This window comes from Anticarsia gemmatalis, chromosome 14 (assembly GCF_050436995.1).
Source record: "Anticarsia gemmatalis isolate Benzon Research Colony breed Stoneville strain chromosome 14, ilAntGemm2 primary, whole genome shotgun sequence".
Classification (NCBI taxonomy): Eukaryota; Metazoa; Arthropoda; class Insecta; order Lepidoptera; family Erebidae; genus Anticarsia; species Anticarsia gemmatalis.
Window position 1 is genome coordinate 361,013 of NC_134758.1, and position 24,232 is coordinate 385,244.

Sequence of the window (24,232 nt, forward strand, 5' to 3'; positions counted from 1 at the left end):
ATAACATCACGCTACGGTCATTAGGAGCGGAGTACCAGTGAAAAATGGTATAAAAACGGGGAAAATTTTGACTCATTCTCTCTTATGTGACGCAAGCGAAGTTGCGCGGGTCAGCTAGTAGAATATAAAGACTGTGATACTAACTAAGCATATGTTCGAATCTCAATCGAATCAGCACTTTTGTAGCCCCACTTGAGTTTTAGGAGCCGTCTTTTTTCAAAATGTTTTTTATCAATAGTTTCATGCGTAAAGAAATATTTTTTTTTTTTTTTTTGTTAGCCTGTACTGTCCCACTGCTGGGCAAAGGCCTCCCCCATTTTCTTCCAGTCCCCTCTATCTCCTGCTATTCGTGTCCAATTAATATTAAAGGCATCTAGATCGTCACGCCAGCGCTTCTTGGGTCTGCCCCGACGGCGACGTCCCTCTGTAGGCACCCATTGCGTGCTGATCCGTGCCCATCTATCTGGGTGCATGCGGCTGACGTGACCCGCCCACTCCCATTTAAGCTTTGCTGTTTTTGTGCCCACATCAGTAATGCCAGTCCGTGAACGTATGTCCGAGTTTCGGATTTTATCTATTAATTTTATTCCAAGAACACTGCGTTCTATGGCTCTTTGGCAAACCTTGAGTTTGGACTTTTGAGACTCAGTCAGTGACCATGTTTGAGCTCCGTAAGTTAGGACGGGCAGAATACACATGTCGATGAGTTTACGCTTGAGAGACATTACAAATATTAAATTAATTATTTTCTATGACTTTGTTCATATTATTATTCTTTAAATATTGATACCTATATATTTGTGAACCTTTTTCTAAGGTGTATGGCGTGTGTGCTGTGCGGTGAAAATAAACATATTTTCTTTCTTCTTCTTTCTTTTCTATTTAGCTTAAACCGAAAGACTCATCTAAGAGAATCAAGAATCAATATATTACCAAGATCGTAGTATTTAACAGATGATCCTCTAAAATACTCAACAAACCGCTTGACAATCCCCACATCCATGTTCCCCAACATAATTACCTCCAGTTTTCTACTATTTACTACAGTTCGTCCATAATAATGATGTAGTATTTTGTACAAACATACAAACACGGGAGTGATCGACTCGGGCGCAGGATGTCGTAAACGCTGGCCTTACAGACCACCGACATCGTACGGGACTTCGTTAACGAGATTGAAAATTAACACGTTCATGAGTTAGATTGAGTTACTGTGGTTAGGATATAAATGTGAGATTATCCCCCGGTTTCTGAGTACATTTAACGGTAGTTTATCTATTCAATAGCGTTTTTTTGTATGATTTTTGACACTATTGAATAAATAAACTACCGCTAAATTTACCTCAGAAAACGGGGAGTATAACTGTAATATAAACAACTTTCTACAGTCAAGATATTAGGAAAAAAAAATTATTTCATGAAGAGTTTAGACTACTTTTAGGTATTGATATGAAATGGGTAACAATAGAACCTTTTACAAGCAACGTGTGTGAATAAATTTAATAAAGTTGTTGTTAAACTTAGCGTACAATTTCCTATCTAGACGTATAAAAAATAATTTCCTTCTTAAGTTACATATTTGGGTACTAAAAATACATAATGTTAAAAAGTTTTCTAAGGTATCTTTTTCTTTCTTTTATTCTGTAGCGATTTTTATCCTATCAAAAACAGCAGTAGTGGTATATTTGTCAAATCCAATATTTTTAACTTAAATGCAGTCTTATTACAATAATTAACGTAACAAACACACAACTAACTCTTTTATTTTATTTTCAGATAAAAGCAACATACATCATCTAGGTAAGTTTCAAACATCATAACACTACATCAATTAATCATTGAAAAATGGACTCTATTCCTTCGCAATACGAGTGCAAATTATTGTCAAAATTGTATAAATAATTTGAAATAATTATAGTCTTTATTGCGTTGTGATAAGGGCGTTGTTAATGAGTACAATGGCGCGGTTAATTGCGAGGCCACACGCGATATCTGCAAGCTTGTTAAGTACTGAGGTGACAACCAAGTGGGCGACTACAACCGCTAACGATCATAGATTATTTATGCAAATAGTTGTGTAGAAGAGACAAGTTCTTGTTTCAGGTAACTAGTAAAATACAGAACGGGGAAAATACTCTACTCGAGTCATGCTACAGGAGTAAAATAATTCGATGTATCTATGCGATAGTAAGCAAATGACTCGGTTTGCCTGATTCAGTTTCCCAGCTTAGTTACAAAACTGATTCAAATTGATTAATTAGGTTTTTCACACAAATGTTTCTATGTTAATTGCGGATAGCATTTCTATATATAGTTATTAGTATCATTCCACTTACGATTCGGTGTATTTACTCCTTATTTAATAACCTCAATTTCTCTTATCATATGAATCTTCACCTTGGAAAGAGTTTTATAATCGGTACTTTTTACAGAAAGCAATAAAAGACAAGATAATTGTCCCATAAGTATTCCAATGGTTGACACAACAGACTGTATATAAAAGAGATCGCAAATTCAAATAGATTTCACTAGAAACTCAACGCTATAACTAGATAAGTTAATATTTCAAGTACTCCATATCTTAATCATTTTATGATTGTCCTCAAAGACAGGTTTAATATCACGTCTAGGTTGAACAGCTCATAATCTTCGCGTATTGTGTGACAATAGTCTTGTCTGGTACAGGGTGCGCGGGCGCCGGCGTGGGCGCTCCCGCCGGTAAATAAACCAGCGGCGTCTGACGTGTAATAATGTGCGGGATATTGCGTACAATAACTGGGAATTTATAGAATGAATGGATAGAATAGATAACTAACAAGGTGAATTGTATACGCGAAAAAATTATGTCTCTTATGTTGTCATACCTATCACGCCGGTTCTATTTATAGTTGTATGTATAATTGAGGAGGTCTTATGTAAGTTTAGTAAATTATAAATTAACTTATTGTACTATTTCATTGCTAGGTACGGTTCTTGTCGCGGAATAAAGTCAGGTTTTGAGTTACTATGAGGTTAATTTGTATGTGTTTGCATTCCATTCATTGTTTTCTTCAATATTTCTAAGCTTAACTTTACATTTATTTAACATCTTTTTAATCAGTTGTATGAATGTTAGCCTCGTTTGTCGCTATATCTGCAGTTATAGTTGCGAAAGGAATTTTTATTCCCACGTCCAGTAAAAAGACAAGCCTTTGCTTTACTGAAATGCGTGTAATTCAACGGTGTTACCTAAACATAAGCATTCTTTGTAATAATAATCAATTCTGTCTGCAATTACTACTTATCTTTTCTTTATAAACAAATACCTTAAAAACCCAGCATACAGTATTCTCAAGTCAATCAAATCCCAGCTTCCACAAACGCATAACGATTATAAAACAAATGGCCAGTACATTACAATGCGTCTCAGTCGCGATGCGACTGATTAATCGCAGTTATCTGCGCATCGACACGCGTGCTGCATGCGATATCATACACTTACTACTTGTGTATGCAATACCATGACAAACACGGCTCCTGAAATAATATCATCTTTAGTGAAGTGATGGCTTTATTTCTTTTAATATAAACATTTTAGTTTATCAAAAGTCGATAACGCCCATAGCCAGTTGCGCTAACCTTTCGGTAAACGATCTGTGGGTTAAGCAACCGTTGGCGCGGTCATTCCATAGATGGGTGACCGCATAGTGGTATTTGAGCTGGGCGTCTTCGTGCTTCGGAGGGCACGTAAAAAGTCGGTCCCGGCTGTTGTCTACTAAGATAACAGCCGTTAAGCCATGTCAAAGGCCGTTCGGGCGGCTTGAACAACTTTGACACTAGGTTGACCACTAACCATACGACAAACAAACAAAAGTCGATTAGTTTAACTAGGTACTTAGCACAGTATTAAAAGAAAATGCAGGTATTTATACTAGTTTAATCGTGGTGCAGTGATAAGGGTAGTTGCCACGCCGCACCTAGGTCGTAGGTTTGATTCTAAAAGAAACAAATATCTGTGTTATCCATGATTCGTTATTTCAGGTCTGGTTATTTTGTGTTTGTATGTTTGTAAAATAAATTAAATTAAATTGTGTGACATAATTTTAGTTCTAAGTGTGGGAGTTTTCTTTTAATTCTGTCAGATTGTCTTGTCACTTGAAAATGTAATTGCTTGGCATTTAAAACTTAAAACAGCCTACATAAGCTTTACCTTATTTATGTTAACCAATTCTGACTAAAATTACTTTATCCTTATACAAAACAAGATTTCTAGGAATTAAGTCAGTCATTTAATTTATACCTTTGCTAACTATTGCCCGCAGCCCCGTCCGCGTGGACTATTTAGTCATATTGACTTATGTTGCATCACGGACAAAACCACAGGCAAAATTTAGTATTTCCATAATACTCGTAACCAGTGATCCTGTATGACAAGGTGTATGTATGTGAATGAAGCAAGGCAAGTTTGTAACGATCAAAGCAAGTTGCATTCTTTGGTATCTGCCTATCTCAGTGGGAGAAAGGCGTGATTATACGTATTGTATGCATGTATCTTTAAGCTATAATACTGCCAAATCCCATCAAAATCTATCCACTAGTTTTCGCGTAATTGAGTAACAAACAAACATTCAGACGTTTATAATATGATTCGATTATAGATTGACTCGTGACCGTTCACTGGTATTTAAACAAAGTGTCAGTGCAGTTTAAATGTCATAACATTTATAACACGAGACTTCACGAGAGTTATAAATTATCATAATAGTTCCACTATCTAAGTATCTACTACACTTGTTACTGCGAACTGTGAATTGGTAATTATTCGCAGAATATAAGGCTTAGAACACAGCCGATTAAAACATTGGAGAATGTTACTAGGTATGCCAAATCGCTTGAAATTTTGACTCAGTAAAGCCTGTACATGTACATGAAAACTAGTTTTTGTTTTAGTCAAAAATACCAAGTAGTTTTGATTTTACAAGCATTCAAAGTTTCAAAAAATATCGAGTCCCGCTAACAGCGTGACGTCATAGTACACCATGCCGCGCGGGCCGCGTCCCGCTTAATATCAAGTCTCCAGCCGTAGATGTAATAGCTTATGCAGTATTTTGTTGTGTTTTCGTCTGCTTATTACATTTAAAGTGTAATAATAGTAAATATTATTAAAAAAGACTATGTGAGCCAGACTTAGCGTAATGTACAATGACGTCACACCGACTCGGGCGGTTACAACTTGTTTTACTTATAAATCGGAAACTAATTGACGTATCAAAGTAATTCTTTCACTAGTATTTTTTATTTTTAACAGAGAATATAGAGAGCTAATAATCCAAATTTGTTAACATTCTCCGCATAAATGTTGTGCCTGCTTACATACCTTGAAAAGGTGAGCACGATTGGTGTCCTAACTTAATGATTTATAAACTAATTTAATGATTTACAAAAAACACACTTATTACGCGTTTCGAAAGAATAGAATATGTACACTTTTCCAACTTATAAAAAAATAGGAATTCCTTCTAAGAATTTCCCAAAACACCAAAATAATTGAAACAATCGGAAGCCGAGAATAGGGTCATGGATCATCCGAACTATTGAAAAGCACCATCTATGACAACGATAAAACATTTAAATAAAAAATAGACTTGACGACAGTTCGAATTATTAGGAAATATGATAACCACAGATTAACCAAAACAAGCTAGGTAAAGATGCTATAGTATGTACTCATCTTTAATCCAACGTTAAAACAATGAGAGGAAATCTTAGAATAAACCAATAGCATGATCAATCTCTTGTCAGTCTGTACCTACATGTATGGAATATTAATCTTGAACAAAAAACTGCTCAAAGGTGACCTTAGAGTACACGATAGTTCAAATCTATATTTGTCTATACTACTATTATTATCTACTATACTACGTTCGGATGGATGTTCGTTACTTAACTACGTAAATTAAATAGTCAGATAGTCCATAACGGATAAAATTACCGGACATATCCGGATTAAATCATACACTACTTTTAACCTTGAGAAATCTTTTTACGCGGACGTAGTCGTGGGCCGAAACTAGTCTTACTAATGATACAATAAAGTTAGCGTGTTTTTAATCAATCACACCAAAATTACTAAATGCATTTATATAAAATTTGGTCCACGGATAGTTTAACACGAAGCACTCTCCGATAAGGATTTTAAGAATACTCAAGCTTTTTTTTCACGCGGACGAACTCGCAGGCAGCAACTAATAAAAATATCTGTCTATGTTCGTGCTGATTGACAAAAAATATGTAAAGTTTTTATTTAAAGTGTTAGTTGTTCGTGTTAGGTATGAAGACTTGACATGTAACAAGAAATATATGAATCATCTTATTAATCAGCCTGTCTTATATATTATTGATAATCGTTTGTTTGTATTATTGGTTAAGAGTTTTTGCTAATTATAGGAAAACTGGCCAAGTGCAAGTTGATTTTTTGGTTAATTTTAAAGAAAAATAAATAGTCGACTGTTAAAACTTAGATTTGAACCGTCTTATCAATGGAGTCAGCTGTTTTAACCAGTCTACCCATGTTTTGTCTTTCACAATATAGTTGGAACTAAGTCCAAGTTAGTGAGAAAGATACAGACTATTCGGAGCTCAGACAGAAAAAAACTTTATACATTTCCAACTTGTTTTGTAACCCAACTTCCAAAAATGCTGCACTCTATTACATCCAAAAGATTGTGTTTATTGGTACATCGTTCGCGAATCTTGATCCACTATCAACACGGAGTACATACATTAGCGGAGACGAGCAGCTGAGCAAGCAACGCCGCGGCATTAGCTAGTGTACACTGCGAGGTGCCGAACACGCTTCGGGTTACTATCAGGGCTGCCAGTGACGTACTCATAGGAAAATGTCTCCTCATATATTACATGCTTACGACTAATGCACTAGGTAATAGATGCTTTTTTACATTATATGTGTTCTTCATAAAATACTGGTTTTTAATCTTGGATTACTTATAATATAACTATGATTTGCTTGTCATGTTAAATGTCCCGTGTGCAAGCCAGTCTACGAAACTAAAAATATCTTAAACAAGGGTCAGTCAGTGTAGTAATTAATTTAAACACATACTTAATAAAATTCTCAACAGATATCTAAACAATTACTATTTTCATTTCAACCTTCAATTGATAATAATATATTCTTTACGCAAGTCGCAGCCCTGTATTTTTCCACGCTTTACATCGCGTCGCTGAAACCTGATAACCAGCAATTGGCGGCACTCTACGACACCACAGCCACCCCCCTGCACCCCGCTGCACCCCTCTGCACCCCTACACACACAATATTTACTACACCCTGTTCATCATCCCCCAATCGTGACGCCACTCACTTTAGCGATGTTTGATAGCAATTAAGGATATACATATTGGGATTATATTACCTTTTTTGTTGGTAGTAGCTTAGTTGTCAACATAGTATGAAGGCTTTGTCTTAACTGAAAGATTTATCATACTTCAGACACGCCCATCATCCTTCTTCTATGCCACTTACATCAATCTCTCCCCAACAAATTGTATTAAAGCATTGATTAATTTTGCGACAGGTTTTCCAATACTTTTTTAATTCATATGTTGCCGTTGAATTACACTACATTGGATGCAAAAATCAATAATTTCTGAAACAAGAATTTACATCAACCCTACTCAAGAATATTACCTTGCGCAAATTCAGCATTTCTAGTAATGTATCTACTTGTATCATAAATAAATTGTAGATACCAGAACTAGACACTATACCTACTTTTCTATTACAAGCTTTTGAGAAGAATTCTAACACCTTAAGCCTTAAACTATCAGTATGTAATTCCCGCTAGCATTTCAAACACCACGTCTCACTCATAAACCATCGCTACTAGTAACCGCTAGTAACCGCTAGTAAGCGTCGGTAAGTATCGGTAATTACCAGTAACTACTGGTAACACTTGTATGCTCGTAACAACTGGTAACAAGTAAACAGCGCTGTTGACTGTAAAACTTTATGTTCTACAGTGTTATGTGAATACCGTTGTAGAGTTAGCACGGGGTTTGTGACAAGACAGTTGTCATCAAAACTTATTTTACCTTACAGAAAAATCTTTTATCCTGCGGGTACAGAAATTAGGTATTCAGCTATGTTTTGTTGGCTAGTACAATAAGCTTAACATGTCAGGGGCAGTTAAGTTAATATAGAAATAAACTACCTGTGTGTAAATAGACTACCTACGTTAGTCTGTTTCTTTATTTCCTGTTTTGATAAAATAATGTTGAGTTTTATTCATCCACTGAAACGCATAAACCGTTTCAAATTTCTGTGCAACGCATTTTTATCTCATTTTTTTTGTAATAATTATGACAATATGTTTAATATTTACGACTGACTTTTTTTATTTCCTTCGACTAGACATTTTCTTATGAGGAAAAATTCAAAATGGGCCTAACAGAATAAAATCTTTGAACCAAAAAAATATTTTTTAATCCTGTATAGTGGTCAGTTTTGTCTCCTGTGACATAAACATCTTATCACAACACCCCTTGCTAGGCCACTTAAACGACGAACGCACGCATATTTGTTTAAACATTGTTTCAGTAAATAGCTGACCGGTGATAATTGTCATACAAAGTTGTCAACGTGACGACACGGCGACGACACGGCCACGGGATGTGCTTGTTTTACCTGTTACTGAGGTACTAGTTCTTATGTATTGTTTTTGCTAGGTCACGACTCAAAGTGTAAGTATTGTATTTTTTCTTTTAGTAAGCTGAAATATTCTGTTGTTTTAGGTCAATAGGTAACAGTTGTGAAATAATCAATATCATTAGACAACTCACACACGGTCATTTGATTGCGAACTAAGCAGAGCTAGTACTATGGTTATCAAATAAGTGATGTACATACAAACTTCTACATACATGCTGATATAGATAGATTAACAACCAGACTCAGAACAGATACTCATGATCATCGCAGAAATATTTGTCCTGGCTGGGATTCGAACCCACCACACGCGGCGCTATGGTTATTGCGGCTAGGTTAACCACTGCACAAGATGTGCAGTTTTATTATGTGTTGTTTTTGCTATGTCACAACGCGTAGTGTTAAATATGTATTTTTTATTTAAGTTAACAGAAATATTCTGTTGTTTTAGGTCAATAGACATAACTTTAAAACTCTCGCGTTGCATGTTTAATGTACGGCAGACAGTTATAGGTGACAGTTGTGCAATATGAAACATTTATTGATGAAAGTGATAAAAGGTGTCAAACATTTGCAGTATTAGCGTAAACATAAGTCATAGAAAGACAATAATATTACTTCAATTGAAATTCTCGTCAGTTCTCGGAAAAATTGCAAAGAAAACGAGATATTGCCATTTAGCGAAAACTTTACGACCGGCATCACCTCCATGAAAAATATGTGGATTCAACAAAACGATTTTCAGTCGTTTTCAGAGAGCACTCGTCACTGCACTCAGCAGATATCTCCTCCGACACTTAACCACAAGTCATTATAAACTATATGAAAATAACGTAAGCTTTTTTCAGCATCCATTTTTGTGACTACTCCGAAGCACATACGACACAAGAAAGCCTTTTTAAGCAGTCGCTTCAGTCAGAGACCTGCAATTCTGTATAGTCTGTACTGTCGAGTATCGAGAGTTTGACATTTAAAATGTACTGCCAAAATTGTTCTTACGGAGCCCGGTAAAGGCGCTAAACAGATTTTCGAGTAAAATTTCTCGATAGCTAGCCGGTTGACGGTAGTCGATAGTAGTAGAAAATCGAACTACTGAAATAATAATATACACGTAGCAGGACTACTAACTAACCAATTTAAACCACCATCAGTCTTCCTGTATATCCACAAAAGTGAAACACTGAGCTTCAGGCCGCTACCACGAGAACAAAACGTAAACGATACATTACTGTCAGTGTAAAATGTTGCGTTATATTGCTGCGTCGCGTCGCTATAAAATATACTGTCTAGAAACTACACGGTAATGTATACAAATTGCTCTTGTATATAGTGTTATAATGGTGTTGGGTACTTAGGAAAATAAAGAGCTTGATGCGAGGGAAAGGTAAGGCTTTATGCAAGTATGCTACTTGTTATAGTCATGTCAGAATTAAGATTGATTTTTCTATTGATCAATTTCGAGGATTAAATTTATTTACGTATAATAAGGAGGAATAAAGCATTTGTTGCGCTGTTAACTCTGAAGCATGTCATGCCCGATAGTATTTAAGCTAAAGATCTTTAGTCGCACTTTCCAAAACAAATAACTATTTAGGAAGATTTGTAAAATTTCGGGTTGGATTAAGTCATCAATAGAGATTATTATAATTTATAATTCCACTATATCTCAATTCCCAAACCACTCGTAATAATAAAATATTTTAATTCCTTGAACGGAACCTCTCATTACGTCGAAAAAGTTGTATGTTCTTTGGTGGTCCTGTATTTAAATAGTCCCTATCACCGATCACCTTCGTTCCTCAGTCGTTTGTCTGCCGATCAGTCGTTCAGTGTCCGCACGTTAGAGGCGCATCCAGTGCAATACATATATGTCATTGTAACGACGATGTTGTCGTACCTCCTGTACGTGTGACAGCCCTGACAAATGACAAGCAAGGGATTTTAAAGGATGTGCTAAAATTGTATTTATTTCTCATTCTCTTCTACAAAAGTAATCAAAAATGTTTATAAACAAATCCGTTACATACTCTATCCCGTGATTTAATTGTTTGTCAATCAGTGACTAAATCTATACCTAAAAACAGTTTGAAATAACATACGAACTTTTAACTCATAGCCCTTAAAGTTACTTAGAATTAGAGGTACATAGACGACAGACATACGGCTACATATAGAGTATACGAAACGCAGAGCAACTGCACTTTTGACAAAAAATCTGAAGATTCAATTTCACGGCTAAACCACCACCAATGTCTGACTAAAAATATGTGTGTCAGCCCTAATAAACGATGTACAAGACTTGGGTGTTAGGGATGTGACACCAATTGTGCATTTACAATGCACTGGGCACATTGCTTGGTATTTTAATCGCAGTAGCAGACAATGTTGACGACAAGGTTAATCTTTACTAATAATATAAAGCTTAAGAGCTTGTTATTTTTAACACGCTAATCTTAGGAACTCGAAATTCGAGTTAATTTTTGACCCTTGCCTCTACCTTATTACGGGAGGAGTACCACACCTAAATTGGACAGTAATGGGTCATATTTATTTGATTAACTTAGCCAAATTAATCAGGTAGAATTACATTTGAAGGATTTTAAAAATAATAACGATTTTTATAATATTTGTAGAATACTGATCGTGGAAAGTAAACATATCAGAAGTATCGAGCAAACTTCAAATATTGTCTGTCAAATTTGACATTTCGCCGATAACAACTCGATATCATCGAACCAACCAATCGTCATTATACAAAAAACTTTGCAAATATTCTTTCAAATGACTCACGATTTTTAAAAGAATCTTCATCTGACCCACAAATATTGATCATAAATAACATTTCATTCTTTGTCTTAACGTTAATATGTTTAACAGGGAGTCATGCGTCATGTTCGTAAGTGTCAAACCGTGTCTGGTAGCACGCGATGACACTGACAAATTACGTACAAGTAACATGCAAATTAGGGTATGCACTGCACCGTGCGTTAATTAGAATATATTCGGTATTTTATCTACATACTTAGTGCATTCAAGGTCAATCGCAAAAGATAATATTAACAAAAATATTTAAATGAATTAATAGTTGTTAAAAAATGTACCTAGTCTTACACTTTTTCTCGCCTTACTTAGCACGGAAAACGAAACTAAGACTTTATGATAATCGCATATTGACCATATTTTGGCGTACGGCTTAAAGCGCCGAGGTGGTCCCAATCTAAGTTTCAACAAATACTCAATCAATCTGCTAGCAATATTGATTTCAAGACCAAATAAATTCTTATTTCCATACATTAGCATTTCGCTGGAAATAACACGTAAACACCCTACACGTGAACCTTAGAGCTACCATCTGATTTATAATCTTACTGACAAATACATTACAAACTCACATTTACGATCAAACAACCAGCAGAGACAACTTTAACATTAAAATAATTAAAACCATTTAGTAATATTGTAAACACGCAAGCTTATAATTGGAATTCAAGATGTTTGTTACTCTGTCACCCAGAAACTACTGAATCGATTTTGATGGAATACAGCACAAAGATAGTTCATGTCCTGAATACAGATAGATATTAACCTTTTCCTGTAAGCAATCTTACCAGACGGCTGATCAATATTTGATTGCGCGATCGTAAGGAATTTATACGTAAAAAAAATTGCCTATCAAAAAACAACCTTTTATTCATTACAATAAGATGTATGTAATTTTTATGTAGAGGTATAGTGTTGTTGTTAATGAGTCACCATTTTACATTCAAACAGCAATTGCGAATAAAACCGTCAGCCTGTCAAAATATTTAAACTCGTTTGTGTTATAAAGCGATTAGAGCCGGCCATTTTTTATTCGACAATGTTTTTTATTAGTGTTGCCAATTACTTGCAGTGACATTTTGTAATTGGCAATTATTGTGCCGTTGTACTTATTTGTTAAGTTTTTTGTGATCAATTTATTTTGATCGTGCGTGTATTATTCTACTTTAAGTGTGTAGAAATTAATGGTCGCATGTGGTTTTAGGTATAGTAGGTATAACCACAGAAATAAGTAATTTATTTCTTCAAACAAAAAGCATGAGAAATAATGTAAAGAATTTTTGTAATTTCCGATTAGTCAATTATTCTTAATAGTTAGTATTTTTATGAAAGTCTAACCGTCTAAATCCCTGAACCGATAAAGACAGAATATTTCGAAGAGGTAGTCGAAGCCCGGAAAACCCTTCGCTGCTAATATAGGTTGATTATGAAATTAAAAAAAAGTAGCAAAATAAAGTGTTGCTAAAATATAAGCCCAAGCTCGAACTTCATAACATATTTCTCCTATAAATAAGCCAAGATATTTTCATCTCCTTTCCACAAATAGAGATAATAAGTTAATTCATTTGATAACTTGATGTCATATTTATTCACAGTCTAATAAATAAGTAGATAAGTATTGAACTGAACGGCCATTGATCAAGCATTCATAAATCAGCCGAGATAAGCAGATTAATTGCTTACTTTATTATAATTATCACGCCTATCATATAAACTATTTCAAAAGGTCAATCTCAGTATAATATATAAATTTTAAAATGATATATGATCAGTAATCACTATAGACTCAAAGGTCTTTCTACGACCGGTTAGTCGTATTTTTAATTTACAGAAGCCCTTATTTAGTAAAGAGTGCTTCTAGACTTTCATAATATTTTATGGTCTACCAAATGTGGTGTAATCTACCAAATACTAACAGTAAAATATAGATATATATTTTTAAATAAATGTTGTAATGCATATTTTTTTTAACATTCTGCTCATTTACACACATAGTTCTATACTCGACCTCCTCCGCGCCTACGGGTCGAGCCTCAATAAGGTTAGATGCTAGTAGAAGGCACTGGCGATTTTTTTAGACCCTAGAGTTCTCCATCCAAAGGTAACCATACTGGGGTTCTTCTTATCGTATGGTTAGTGGTCAACCTAGTGTCAAAGTTGTTCGAGCCGCCCGGAGGCCTTTGATATGGCTTAACGACTGTTACCTTAGTAGATAACAGCCGGGTCCGACTTTTTACGTGCCCTCCGAAGCACGGAGACGCCCAGCTCAAATACCACTATGCGGTCACCCATCTATGGAATGACCGCGCCAACGGTTGCTAAACCCACAGATCGATTACCGACCGGTGAGCACAACTGGGGTGATTACCTGTGACAACACCGCTTTAACTTTCCTCATAAGAAGTGCAGGATATTTTCACCCGAAAAATAACATTTACTACACGTACTTTTCTGGAGGCAGCATTGGAATACACCGTCTAATCTAATTTCCATACCCGTCCCGTTACCCAATTGAGCGAAATATCATCGTGAACTATGTCCACAATCGACCCACATTTCATCTCAAACTGGTTTGAATAAATTAGCGAGGCCAGAGCTAATTAGATATAATTTATCGATCAATAAATAATCGCTCGATACCGCCGTTATTTACGACAGCTCTCGTAATCGATGCCAATCGGTACTGCCAACTTAATGCCTTAATGTTGCTGAGGTTGTTAGCACTGTGATAACAAGTTATTATTTTATTAATGCGGTTCTAGATTGGTTGTTGAACAACATAGTTTGAATAATTTTGCTATATGTATTTCTATCATGACATAATCTCTAGGCTTAATCCCTCCCTAATTCGGAACTCTTGCCCAGCAGTGGGACAACCATTGGAAAAAAAACATATTCTTATTATTCGACTTCTTGTTTGGTGCAGTAGTTTACATGTTCGCATCGCCATTTTTGCTGACGCAATGCATGTCGTGGGTTCGAGTGCCTCCCAAGACTATATTTTGGTTATAAGCGTATCTGCTCTTGAGTCTAAATGTAACATTTACTAGCTATGTATTTTAGAAATATAAAATAGTTCAGAGTAAACGTAAATTTAACGGACTAAAGTCATAAAAAATATAGTTGGAATCTGAAACCATTATTTATTACACAATGTGACTGCATTTAAATTAATCAGCTTCAAAAGTACCTCCCATTATGGATAGTTTTTTTATCAAACAACAAAAACATGTTATTGAAAAAGTTCTGACTCTACTTTAACATATAAAGGCTATGATTCTTAGAATTGCGATCTACAAGTACACTAACGTACACAGACTCTCGCTGGTCTGTATGTACAATCAGAAGCAAAAATATGTATGTATACTACATGCAAAGAAAACACCGTGAGTTTCTTGCCGTTTCTTCGGTCGGTCTAAAATTATAAACAATAAATATCATAAAATATGACCACAGTCAAATAATATATGACTATTTCAAGTACTTTATACAATGTTTACACAATAAAGGATATTTTGAATAGAACGTTTCGAACAGCATTTGTGTCAATGAGAGTAGTGCAATGACTACAATATACTAGATTCAAAGTTATTTTAATAAACAATAAGGGTAGACCTTTGCCCAGCAGTGGGACATACAGGATAGCATTAAAAAATGCATTCAATTTTAGTCATGTTAAAAATGTGACACTGTATACATATTTTTGCTCATAACTGTTCGTTATTGTACACCCATCGCCCGCGCAAAACAAACATTGGATAAACTATGGCGCAATAAAAACCTATTAAATCAATATTATTACTTAAGATATCAAGGCAAAAACAAGAATAAGTTATTTGTCTTACTTCTACTGAGGTCTCTCGAAAGGTCACTATAATTAGGAACGAATCTAAATATTTATTTTTTACACATCTCTCAGAATTAAGGTCTTAGGTCAAGTTTGTTTAAATGAGTTAATGATAAAAGTCATATTTCGATTATGAGCTGTGGTAGTTTTTATTCACCACTAGATTCTGCCCGTGACTGCGTTCGCGTGAAAAGATTTACCGAGGCATAAAGTACCCTATGCAATAATCCAGGTTATAAACTATTTGTATACCAGATTTTATCAAAATCCGTTCAGTGGCACTGGCGTGATCGACTCACAAACATTCAAACTTTCGCATTAATTATATAGGAAAGACAATAAAAAGTAAAAAAAAAATTACTGATAAATAGAGCTACAATCAACATCTGTCAACCAGATTACAAAAATATAACAATTATACAAACAGCATGATACTACACGCTGGTCCCAATACTGGGCCAATGTTTGTCAACCCCATCAAAGCTTGTCATCGTATATCCCTTCGTGACATCTGTCATGACATGTCCCAATAGTTGACAGAATTATAAGTTTACAATAAGTCCTTTTATTATGGAAACAGGCTCCCATAGCCATGTGATAGCCATACGTAGAAACAATAGTTCATCCCACGATAAATCTATCCTCAGCCGTATCTCGTGTGTTACAAATAGTAATGCGTGTGTGCGCGTAAACGTGTCAACACGGTGCGCTTGCGACGGGACGATGGCTACGGCGGATATGAAAAAATGTTATTTAGTATTATTTTCTATTAATATTGCTGCAATGAAAGATGTTTGTCAGATATTTTGAAAATAATCCCTGTTTTTTTTTATTCTGTTTTGAAGTAGAGTATGACTATAATTAGGTTCATATTTTTATTTCTTTTTCGGCCAGTGTCTGTTAATCCTTTGGTCACGTATATCTGGAGTCTGCTAGCGTGTCTATAAGGGCTGTGGTTATCTTACGCCCCTGCTTACACCTTCGGGTATAACATTCGTAATATTATGTATGGAAATTATAGCAAGTAATTACTGACTTAATTTAATAGAAAATAGATCTTTTAAATTATTTTGTGGGTACGTGAAATTGTGCTTGATTTCCTATGGATCTGCACACGGGAATAGGTTAAAGAACGCTGTTTCAGAAAGCTAAATAATAAAATTGTTTGTTCATTTATGGAATAAACCTATGTGGACAATAAGCCACTGTCTCTAGATAATATGAATATCATCTTTGATTCATAATATTGCCTACAATCTCATTAATGAACTAATAACTTAACATACTAGGATACATTCCAAGCTTCATCTTCAATTTAAACTCGTTTGTTTTATAATAAAACTAAAGTAAATGGTAGCTTTCATTTGCGAATAAATAGTAGAAGTGTCATCTAGTCTTTATGAATCGTTTTATGCCTAAACAAACGAAACTCACCATTTGAATTTTTCAAGGTTCTGTAGCGCGGTTCTGTACAGTCGGTACTGTCGAGTATCGAAATTTTGACATTTAGAATGTACTGCCAAAATATTTCTTACGACACCCGTCAGAGGCGCTGATCAAATTTTCATTCATCTTTACTTATAAACAAACATTAGCAATACAGCCTCGTTACAGTTTTTAAAGCATTTTCTAATGTTCGTTGCTCGTTTTGTTTTGAATTATTTAAACCCTTAGTAAATTATGGTAAGTAAGTAAGCTAACTGAATATCATTAGAATTATTCACTTCCCAATTAGTTTCTCATTACTATTGCTACTTACTGAACCAGTTCTCTCAAGGTTCATAATAAATTATAGTATATACTCAAATTACAAAATTCTCCAACAATCCACCTTTCAAACTTCCAAATACAATACTTCAACCCCATCAAAATCGCTCCAATATTTTTAACATTGTAACTAAACAGACAGACTTTCATGTCTCATACATAGTAAACGCATAGACAATCTCACTAACAATCATTCTCATACAAATGTCCTTGTACAATCAGTGGTTCAGTGGAGCTCTGTATCAGACATGTTTGTAGGTTATCACAGTGACCCAGGTTCAGTGATTCGCAGAAACACTATCGTTGTATAGGCGGCGTATATGAAGATTGTGTTGTTTTCTTAGTATTATTAATTGGTTTTTCATTCATATTTTTGTTTAATAAATATCTCAGTGGCTAAGTTAAGTAATGTATACTGAAAGTGATGAAAATGTAGATCCTATTCTCAGTTCACGCATTGATTATATTATCGATTACTATATATTATAGAAAATAGATGGCAATCATATATAAACATATAAATCATAATATTCCTGTTGCGGCTTGCTCCTTATTTTTAGCACACACACTCACACTTCACGTATGCGTAAAGAAATATACAGGACTAGAGGCCGCCCGCGACTTCGTCTGGAAGCAGCCAGTCGTAGCCTATGTGTTATTCTGGGTCTTCAGCTTCCTATATACAAAATTTCATCGTAATCGGTTCAATAGTAACAAACATCCATACATACATACATTCTCACAAACTTTCCCATTTATGATATTAGTAGGATGTTATAAAAAAAAAACATAAACTGTGGCATAGGTTTATGATCCTAGAATAAATAACTTTTAAACCTATAATAAATAACAAACACATCTTAAATATTAAAACAACCTTATTGAATAACCAGCTGTCTATCTCCGGACCAGACTGGGAACATATACATAAATTCTTCACTCATACCATATTCCTTTCAACTATAAAAGGGGGTGTGCAGTAAAAACAGTACAATTATGATAACGAGACTGGTATCGGCCGCCGTCATTATTTTTTACATCTACCCTCATTACACAGACGCTAAATAATTCATTTTAACTATATTTAAACTCATTTCGCTAAGCTTGGTGTATATGAATTGTGGTAGAAAAAATATGATGCTGGCTTGACTATGATAGATAATGGACGTCGCCTGAAGGAACGAATTTGATTTTTAAGCTATACATTAATACATTAACGTAAATAATACAAAATTATATAATTTTAGACTGAGAGACAGACCTAAGTGTATATTTTTCATTTTAAACTCTATATTTTTTAGCTTTCAGTTAGATTATTTTAATATTGGTTCTACTTAAAATATATTAATTCACGGCATTTGAGTCCAAACAGACGCACACATTAAAAGGAATAAATAAAGGTACATAACTATTATTTTTTTAATATGAAGCGTTCCGTCGTTCTCGACCCATAACATAACTAAACGACCCCCATAAGTCATACAGACAGACAAACGAACTTAGACATATAATACTTCGTAGATAAACGAAGGTGTCGTATGGACACGCACTTATTATACCTCAGCTAACTCGATACGGTTTTTTCTTAAGAAATCAGCATCCAATGATAGGCAAGGGTTGACACTTTAGGATCGTTACCTTTCTAGGTAGTAACAAAAGATCCAGGTCCCGGACACCTGTGGTGTTGGGGGCCTCTAGTTTGGCGCAGACGGACCAGCTCGCTGAGCTATCCGAGGCTGAGGAGCCTACGTTTTTCAGGCGTCCCTCTATTAGTGACAGCGAGTCGGAAAGGGACGAGGCTGCCTCTTCGGGCGGGGCCCCGATGTTCAGGAAGGGGCGCCAGGTAGCCAGCGAATCAGGCAAAGGCCGAAAGCGGCCAGTATCAGCCATGCGCCAAGAGGCCGAGCCTCTGGCCAAAGTGAGCCCACGCAAGGGTGGGAAAAAGAAGAGAGGGAAAGCGCGATCGTCTCTCGCTAGCGAAGAGAGTGGCCTCAGCTGTGCTGTAACCGGGTCGATGACCGACCTGGACATAGCCCTGAGTGAAGATGAGGGAAATCGCCTCCAATTGAAGCCAGGGCCGTCTGACCGGGAGCTGGAAAAGCTGACCGCGACAGACATCGCCCAACTAATGTTGCGGCACATGGATGCCGTCCGCCATGTTGCGGACCGCTCCAACCTTAAGGGCTCATTTGCTAAGTCCATTAAGGAGGCGGAGAAGGAAGTCCGGCGGGCGGCATCCGAGTTGAGTCGGCGAACCGCCTCGGTCGAGAATGTCGCTTTAAAAGCAGAGAACCATCGCCTTACTCTCAGGGTCGACCTTCTCACCAAGGAAGTGGCGGCCCTGAAGGAGGTGGTGGAGTCCTTGTCGGCTAATTCTAGGCCGACTGAGGTGACGTCGGAGGGCGACTTCGATCGGAGGTTTGCCGATTTTCGGCTATTCTTAGACGCCCGCTTTGGGGCCATAGAGGCCCGGCTTCCGCCAGAGCCTCGCCTCCGCCCGCCTCTAGCAGCGGACAAAGGGGTGGCGCAACCAAAGCCCGCCCCGCAGACTAATGTCGCGTGGACAATTGTCCCTCCGGCCCCGGCTCCTTCTTCGGCCCCCTCATCTATCACTGAGAGAGATGGCAAGGCCTCCAAGGGCAAGGGCAAAGGCAAGAGGAAAGGGAAGAAGTCAGAGGGGGGAGTTGTACCGACTCCTGCCCCTGCTCCCGGCCCAAGCCAACCTGCTTCGGGCCTTTCGGCGGGCCCACCGTTTCCGCCACCCCTTTCAGAGGGATGGAACGTTGTGGCGCGTAAGCGCTCAAAGAAAGGGGCAAAAGCTGCTGCACCGGCGCAGACGCCTATAGCCGCAGTAACCAAGAGTCCTGCAAAGAAACAGGAGAAAGCGGCGGTCGCACTGCGTCCCCCGTCGGCGGCAGCAATAATTTTGACGGTGTCGCAGGATGCCGTCGCGAGAGGCATCACCTACGCTGAATTGATCGCCAGGGCGAAACAGAACATCGTCCTGGCGGATCACGGCATCAGCGGGATCGCCAAGATCTGCGTCGCCGCGACTGGCGCGCGGAAAATGGAGATCCCCGGGCCAGATGCGGAAAGAAAGGCGGACTCCCTCGCAGGGAAATTGAAAGAGGTCCTGGGGAGTGACGCAATAGTGTCCAGACCCTGTAAGTGCGTAGATATACGAATTCGCGGTCTGGACGACTCTGTAACTCCAGAGGAAGTGGCTCAGGCGATTTCGCGAACCGGAGGCTGCCCAGTGGAAGCAGTAAAGGTTGGCGCGGTCCGCAGCGGACCACGCGGAGAGGGTACGGCCTGGGCAAAATGTCCAATTGTGGCTGCAAAAAAGGTTGCAGATGCCGGAAGGCTACTGGTGGGGTGGGTCTCGGCTCGTATTAGTGTCGCTGAACCCCGCCAAATGCGCTGCTTCCGGTGCCTGGCCGCCGGTCACGCCCGGGCCGTTTGTGATTCCGAGTGTGACCGCAGCGACATCTGCTACCGCTGCGGTCAGGCCGGGCATAAGGCGGGGCAGTGCTCCGCCGCACCGCGCTGCATACTGTGTGTGCAGGCGAAGTTGCCGGCGGAGCACCGTCTTGGGGGTCCCTCCTGTAGGGCCCCCAAGCCCAAGAGTAAGGCAGGAAAGGCCTCTCAAAAGACGGGGGGTAAGGCTCCCCAGAACAATATGAATGGCCAGCCGTCACAGGCCGGGGAGGCAATGGAACTTGGCAATTAAATAATGGCCGAGATCCGCCTCCTACAGGCGAACCTCAACCACTGCGCTGCAGCTCAGGACTTACTTCTCCAGAGCATGGCGCAGTGGTTGATACACATGGCAGTGGTCTCCGAGCCCTACATAGTTCCCGCCCGTGATAATTGGGTCGGGGACCTAACGGGCACGGCGGGCCTGGTAAGGTTGGCGTCGCACGGCTCGCCACCCTTCGAACAGGTGGCGAGGGGTCGCGGATGCGTGGCGGCGTCAATGGGATCCGTGACGGTGGTCGCGTGCTACTGCTCTCCGAACTGTGTCCCGTCTGACTTTGAGCGATTCCTTCAAGAGATGTCGAGGCTCGTCAGATGGGCACACCCCTCCCCCGTTCTCGTGGCTGGGGATTTCAACGCCAAGTCTGTGGCGTGGGGATCTCCGGCAACTAATGCCAGGGGTCAGGCGTTGGAAGAATGGGCTGTATCGCTTGGGTTGGTTCTGACCAACCGGGGCTCGGTAAACACGTGCGTGCGTCAACAGGGCAGCTCGATAGTGGACCTCACGTTCACTAGCGCCGCCCTGGCACGCCGTGTCCAGGACTGGAGCGTGCTAGAGGAGGTTGAGACGGCATCCGACCACCGGTATATCCGGTATCGGATTCTGCCTTCTCCGGCCGCTCCGAACAGTCCGGGTCGGGCCCCGGGTGGGGCCGGCCCGCGGTGGGTGCTGGGACGTCTCGACCGAGAGCTGCTGGTCGAGGCGGCTTTGGTGCAGTCCTGGAGTCCAGCGCCTGAGGGCCCGGTGGACGTGGAGGTAGAGGCTGAGTGGCTCGTGGACGCGATGTCACGTGTATGCGACGCGTCCATGCCGCGGGCCCGCCCCTGCCTCCCCAGACGTCAGGTGTATTGGTGGTCACCGGAGATCGCGCAGATTCGACAGAACTGCGTGATCGCCAGACGTCGATACGCCCGAAGCCGGCGTCGTCGCCGCAACGAAGCCCGCGAGGCCGAATTATATGCCGCCTATAGGGACTGTCGTAGAGCCCTGTCGGCGGCTATTGTGGACGCGAAACACAAGGCCTGGGAGGAGTTCCTGGACACGTTAGACCGGGACCCCTGGGGGCGGCCCTACAGGATGGTGCGTGCCAAATTGCGCCCCTGGGAGCCCCCAGTGACGGAGAGTCTCCAACCCGAGTTTCTGGAACAGGTACTAGCAGGCCTGTTTCCGGACCGGGGGGAACATCCTCCCCCGTTTGCGGTTGCGGCGGCGGTGGATTCGGGGAGCAGTACCAACAGTGAGGAGTTTGAGGAAGCAGTCGCGCCCGAAGTCACCTTGGACGAGTTGCACCGGGCGGTGGACAGGCTGAAGGGCCGTAACACCGCTCCGGGGCCCGACGGAATTCCCGGACGGGCATGGGCATTGGCTCTGCCCAACGCGCTCGAATCCAGGGTGACATGGCTGTTCTCCTCGTGCCTGGCACAGGGTCATTTTCCCCGTAGGTGGAAGACGGGAAAATTGACCCTGATCAAGAAGGAGGGACGCCCGCCAGATTCTGCGTCGGCATTTCGTCCCATCGTCTTGCTCGATGAGGCGGGCAAGCTCTTTGAGCGCCTTTTGGCAGCCCGTCTCACCGAGCACTTAATGGGACCGGGACCGGACCTCTGTGACTCGCAGTTCGGGTTTCGCCGGGGCCGGTCCACCATAGACGCGATCTCGCGGGTGAGATCCCTGATTGGGGACGCAGTGAAAGGGCGAGGGGTGGTCGTGGCGGTGTCTCTTGACATCGCCAACGCCTTTAACTCGCTTCCCTGGAGCTGCATCCTCGCTGCGCTCAGCCACCACCGCGTGCCGGAGTACCTGCGGAGAGTGTTAACATCTTATCTCTCCGACAGGTCCGTAGCGTATCCCACGCGGGACGGGTGGCGCCAGAGGATCGTCAAGTGCGGTGTTCCACAGGGGTCGGTACTTGGTCCGACGCTGTGGAACATCGGCTACGACTGGGTGCTGCGGGAACCACTCGTGGCGGGGGTCGACGTGACTTGTTACGCCGACGATACCCTCGTCACGGCCCGCGGCGATACATACCCAGAGGCGGCTCTCTTGGCCACGACCGGCGTCGCCGAAGTCGTCAGCCGTATTCGGCGCCTGGGACTCGTGGTTGCCCTAGACAAATCCGAGGCCATTTGTTTTCATGGGCCTCGGCAGGCGCCGCCGGTCGGAGCGCAGCTAGTGGTGGGCGGAGTTTCCATCAGCGTTGGTAGGTCGATGCGGTACCTAGGCATCGTCCTCGACAGCAGGTGGAACTTTCGGGAGCACTTCCTTCGCCTTGCACCCAAACTTGTTGGAGCTGCTGGGGCACTGGGAAGATTGCTTCCGAACCTGAGGGGGCCCTCGGGTGCATGCCGCCGGCTTTACACCGGCGTTGTGCGCTCGATGGCTCTTTACGGGGCGCCCATCTGGGTGGATGCCCTGAATCGCCGGAACACTGCGGTCCTTCAGAGACCGCAACGAGTGATGGCGAACAGGGCCATACGGGGATACGTGACCGTCAGCTTTGGAGCGGCATGTGTCCTCGCCGGGACTCCCCCATGGGACCTCGAGGCTCGTGCCTTGGCGGAACGTTACCGTCAGGCGAGAGCAGAGAGGAACACGGGGACCGGATTACTGCCAACGGGGGCACTCGCACGGCGTGAGTGCCGCGACGAGATCCTCCGGCAGTGGTCCGAGCGGTTGGTAGAGCCAAGCGCCGGTGTTTTGACCATCGGCGCTATCCGACCGGTCCTGGATCGATGGGTCAACAGGCGACACGGGTCGATGACCTTCCGGCTGACGCAGGTCCTCTCCGGGCACGGTTGCTTCGGGAGATACCTGTGCCGGATCGGCAGGGAGTCGACGATGGCTTGCCATCACTGCGGCTGTGCCGAGGACACGGCGGAACACACACTCGCCGTGTGCTCGGCGTGGTCGGAGCCGCGCGCGGCGCTTGTTGACGCCATCGGAGCCGATTTGTCACTCTCGACCGTGTGCCGGGCCATGGTCGACAGTGGCGAGGCATGGAGCGCCATGGTCACCTTCTGTGAGGAGGTGATCAAGCGCAAGGAGGAAGCGGAGCGGGTCAGGGAGCTCGATCCCCTCGCTGACCCAAACCGCCGACGCCGCGTCGGGCGCAGGCGGGTGGCGCATTTGCGCCGCCTTCCTCCTTAAGTGGAACCTCCGGGTGACGGAATCGGGACTTCCGCCGCCCACAGGAGAGGTGAGGTTCCCAAGATAGGTGATGGGCGGGTGGTGTCACGTCCATCGTCTATGGTGTTTGATGCCGTCACTATCCACCCAGGCGGCATCACCCAAGGTAGGGCCCCCCTACAGGGGGCGAGCCGCGCATGGCGTGCGT

General features: G+C 41.1%; 1 protein-coding gene across 1 annotated transcript; it reads left to right on the forward strand.

Moving 5' to 3' along the window:
* Positions 1–1,454: 1,454 nt before the first annotated feature.
* LOC142978590 (uncharacterized) lies at positions 1,455–20,871 on the forward strand. The gene is made up of 4 exons (XM_076123093.1): positions 1,455–1,458; positions 1,777–1,800; positions 2,686–2,718; positions 18,788–20,871. The coding sequence occupies exons 1-4, from the start codon at positions 1,455–1,457 to the stop codon at positions 20,869–20,871; spliced, it is 2,145 nt and encodes a 714-aa protein (XP_075979208.1).
* The last annotated feature ends 3,361 nt before the right edge of the window (positions 20,872–24,232 follow it).

Bases quoted from the DNA above. Each gene is read 5' to 3' on its own strand.
- LOC142978590 (XM_076123093.1), top strand. The intron at 1,801-2,685 runs GTAAGTTTCAAA...TGTCTGGTACAG, and splicing joins AAGCAACATACATCATCTAG to GGTGCGCGGGCGCCGGCGTG. The intron at 2,719-18,787 runs GTAAATAAACCA...TTACCTTTCTAG, and splicing joins CGGCGTGGGCGCTCCCGCCG to GTAGTAACAAAAGATCCAGG.